This window comes from Cyprinodon variegatus, unplaced genomic scaffold (genome assembly GCF_000732505.1).
Source record: "Cyprinodon variegatus isolate N-32 unplaced genomic scaffold, C_variegatus-1.0 Scaffold584, whole genome shotgun sequence".
NCBI lineage: Eukaryota > Metazoa > Chordata > Actinopteri > Cyprinodontiformes > Cyprinodontidae > Cyprinodon > Cyprinodon variegatus.
Window position 1 is genome coordinate 191,018 of NW_015151037.1, and position 4,465 is coordinate 195,482.

Here is a 4,465-nt window from a genome sequence, read left to right on the forward strand (position 1 = left end):
TGACTCAAATACAATCCCCCACACTTACTTACATACATACTTACATACTAACCTGCGCCTTGTTCCAGCTGACAAACATCTTCATACCATCTCCATTTCACCACCAGTTTTAAGCTTGGGGGGGGCTTCATCCCTGTTCTCATCCAGGAATTTATGCATATAATAAAATTCATTGAGCGCAAAGCCAAAAAAAAATCTTCCTTTAATTAGTTTTTCAGGTTGAACCGTATTTAATAAGTGAGTTTGAAGATGGAAAACTGCTTTCTGGTGATATTTGATAGCTTAAATATAGCTTTAGGGCCTCAAGTGGTGAGATTAATCCAACCAATAAGCAACAATTAAAATTTGCATTGTGCCTTCCTGTATACAAACAACTAATCCCAAACCTGCGGAAGTAAAAATCCAGTGGGATTGATGGAAATTACTCTGTCAACTCAAGTCACTTTCACTGGAAGATGGGAAGTGCAGTTCACTGCAGTGACTGACTGTGGTAGATAAATAAGTAAAAAAGTATTCCAGCTATCTTTTCAACAACAAAAAAAGAAGGACTTGTCAGCACCCTTCATCTTAAATTTAACTGCACAACTCCCTCGTGCAATAATGGTGCAGGGGGAATTCCTCAACCGCGACAGCCCTACTTCTAAGTGTGTTCAGATGTTGGTAGGCATCATGATGAGGATGTTTTCACTTTGTGTGAATATTTACACCTTATTTCACTTTAAGAAAACATCTCTGTCCTATTTAAGAACCTTTGCCAGAAGGCGATGCGTGTGAAGATGACTCAGTCTGGATGCCAAGTGCCTTTGTGGATCCATCAGTTTCCATGAGGTAAAGCTGGTGATTTATTTGATGGCCTCTAAGCACCTTGACCGCAGTTATTGTTTGACTTGAGACCAGAATTTGTGTTCTGTTCATTAAGCAGCAATCAGAGAACATGAAGTAATCAAACGATATGACATCCCATAATCTGTGCACAAGAAGACGTCCAATGAAAAAGACAGGATATGCTATCTCTCAGACTTGACCTTATAGCGCAGTACGAGGTAAGTCGTCAGTCGAAGGATGATGAAGAAGATACCCAAGACAATGAAATCAATGTAGAGCTTTGCGTCTTCCACATCTAATAACTGCAGGACCTCCTCAGGCTGTTGGAATTTACACACCTTCCCAGGACACTGCAGCTCTGAGCGGTTCATCCCATAGATAGAGAGCAGCACACCTTCAAAGCTGTACCTGTTGAAGGGATACAGACAGTAAGAAGTTGACAATAAAGCTTCTGTTCTCATAGAGGGAAGAGCTTTTTGTGAATGTGGTCAACAAAAAAGTACACAATATACTGAAAAAAATGGGAAAATTGGATACACCACACTGACTTTTCAAAGATTCAGTGAAGCTTTGCTCCCAGATAAAAAAAACAACAACAAAAAAAAAAAAACAATCCACTGGACTTTGTTTCTCTTCCATCCAGGAAGATTTTTCAATTCAAAATGTCAGAAATAGCGTTTAGTTCCAGGTTTTACACTGTAGCCCAACAAAGCCTGGTTTTAGTTTAGAAAACATGCAAATAGAAACAGATGAACGGGTCCCCCCCTTTGGAATGGGGGTCGTTTGGCTTCTTTGTTAGCCTGCAATGCCCCATACCTGTCTATGTCTCTAAAAGGGGGGTTGTTAAAGGCAATCGTTGGCCTTACTGAACAGGTGGGAGCTTCTGTCTTCTGTACCGGCCAGCAATTCCCCATAACTTTTATGAACATAATTTCTAGGTGCAGCCAAGGTGTTGAGGGGATCTGTTTTGGTGGCCTTAGGATTGCGTCTGTTATTCGCAGATGATGTGGTTCTATTGGCGTCATCAGGGCGTGATCTACAGATCTCACTGGATCGGTTTGCAGCCGAGTGTGAAGCGGCCGGGATGAGGATCAGTGCCTCCAAATCCGAGACCATGGTCTGGAGCCGGAAAAGGGTAGAGTGCCTTCTCCAGGTTGGGGAGGATGTGCTGCCCCTAGTGGAGGAGTTTAAGTATCTTGGGGTCTTGTTCACGAATGAGGCGAAGATGGAGCGGGAGATCAATAGGCGGATTGGTGCGGCGTCTGCTGTGAAGCGTGCGCTGTACCGGTCTGTTGTGGTGAAGAGAGACGGAGCCAAAAAGCAAAGCTCTCGATTTACCGGTCGATTTACGTTCCTACCCTCATCTCTAGTGTGTCTGAGCTCTCCCTTAGAGATAGGGGGAGGAGCTCAGTCATCCGGGGAGGACTCAGAGTAGAGCCGCTGCTCCTCCACATCGAGAGGAGCTAGTTGAGGTGGCTTGGGCATCTGGTTAGGATGCCTCCTGGACGTCCCGCTGGTGAGGTGTTCCGGGCACGTCCCACTGGGGGGAGGCCCCGGGTGGGACCCAGGACACGCTGGAGGGACTATGTTTCTCTGCTGGCCTGGGAGCGCCTTGGGATTCCCCCGGAGGAGCTGGACCAAGTGGCTGAGGAGAGGGACGTCTGGGCCTCCCTACTGAAGCTGCTACCCCCATAACCCGATCCCGGATAAGATGGATGAAATCTTTTCATTTTTTTTTGTGTGCCACTAAGCCTCAATCTGAAGAGACTGAAGCAGACCTGACTGTCAAACAGTAATAATCTTTATACATCCCCATCCTCTAATATGCATGTTCTGATGATCAGCATATTTTCTGCATACATTTATTTTTAGCCTGCCCTTTTGAGAATTTTACAGACGCAAACCTAATTTGCATCCTGTTAAAAGGTGAGATTTTATAAGCTTTGAAATGTGCACGTCTCCACAAGTAAATTAGATCTGACCTTTAGATAAGTAAGAATTTTTAAACTAAAAATCAATTCTATATTAGCTCACTTATTTTTCTATGAGTGATTAAATAATTGACAGGTAGTTAAAAACATCAGTATTTTAACATAGAATAACAAGACACACATAAAATATATATATATAGCATATAAATACTTGGAGGTTAGCACCTTGTCTGATAATCTGTAAACTGTGGTTCAAATGACCATGATGCTACTTAGATTCACACACCTGACGTACGACACATAGGAGCTCCATTGCAGATAATTAGGGATGGTGTCGAAGTTCACAAAGAAACCAGAGAAAAGCAGAACTGGGATTGCTGTGACCGGTCCAATGAATGTAGCTACCTGTAGATCCATGCAGAGGACAAAACATGTCAAATGGGCACCGTGAGAGGTCCTACATTTCACTGAGGATAGGGATTCATCGCACCTGAAGAGATGTGGAAGCAGCACCAACCAGCAGGCCTAAAGACTGGGCCACTAGGGCAGTACAGATGGACAGGGCTATGAAGAGCAGGTAGCGGGTGGCCTCTGGAGGCTGCTCTGTCATCCAGTACACAATGCTGCAGTACATGATGGGGCAGATTACCTGCGACAATGGGAAAAAGGACATCATTGTTCTTAATCTGATTTTTAGTTAGTGAGGCATTTCTTGCAAGAAATAAGGTTCTGATTTATTTAACGTCCTCAGATGGAGAGATGAGTCCTCAGACTCAGAGTCCTCAGACTCTGAGTCCTTAGACTCTGACTGAGACAATCTTAGTACATGCATTTATACCTTTCAAATATCCCAACACACACAGACTCCCCCAAGGGAACAAACCCACCCCCTGCATAAAGAACGTTCTCACAGGAAAACACACCAAGATTTAAAGATGTTGTGGAGGATCTTTTTAAAAGACCCGCCCTCTCCACTTAAAAAAAAAAATGCATGTGCAAGAGCGTGCACGAGCCCATTTCTCCTCGTGCACACACTGTTTAAAATCTGCTGTTCTCATAGTAGTTGGGTTCCAGTTTGTGGGGTTAGCTTGTTTTCCTTTTCAGTTCCACCATTTGTCCACCAGATGGTGCCATCTGGTTACTCTGTCCTGATGGGTTTGCCTACACGTTTCAACTACCCACACCTGCAATCAACCATCATCACTTCAGAGGAGTATATGAGCAGCTGAATGTCACCTTTATGCCAGAGCGTATCTCGTGAATCTTCAGCAGGAAACCTTTCAGACTCTTTGGGATTTTTCGAGTCCTTCCAGCCCTGGAAGAAATCCTCTCGAGACGCCGAGAAGTCCACAACTCCTCCCCACTGAGCTCAGACAACATCAAAGTTGACAGTCTGCTCCGCTGCTCCTCTGTGCTACCATAAACTAACTGTCCGCCCTCCAACGTCTCGTCCACCATCAACCAACCAAAGCCCCCACAACTGGAATCACATACAATCCCCAAACTCTGGCAGCTAGATAAAGTAAGAACAGAGCCTCAGTCTTCTGCATTTTTCCCACCAACTCATCATTTCTTTCTCTCCTTATATGCAGTCACACCAGGATCATTGGTTCCACCAAGCTGTGTTAACCTGGTTCCTGTTTTTTTTGCTTATCCTAAAATAAACATTCAAACTTTTACAATCTCTCTGTGACACTGCATGAAAAGTG

At 44.2% G+C, this 4,465-nt stretch overlaps 1 protein-coding gene across 1 annotated transcript in view; it reads right to left on the reverse strand.

Moving 5' to 3' along the window:
* Positions 1-230: 230 nt before the first annotated feature.
* Positions 231-4,465, reverse strand: part of LOC107095920 (ATP-binding cassette sub-family G member 4-like) — a 30,346-nt gene continuing 26,111 nt past the window's right edge. Inside the window, exons 12-14 of the mRNA XM_015392291.1 lie at positions 3,247-3,405; positions 3,043-3,161; positions 231-1,233 (exon numbers count right to left, since the gene is read on the reverse strand). Coding sequence (XP_015247777.1) covers positions 1,008-1,233; positions 3,043-3,161; positions 3,247-3,405 — 504 coding nt within the window. The 3' untranslated portion in view covers positions 231-1,007. The remainder of the gene's footprint in view (positions 1,234-3,042; positions 3,162-3,246; positions 3,406-4,465) is intronic.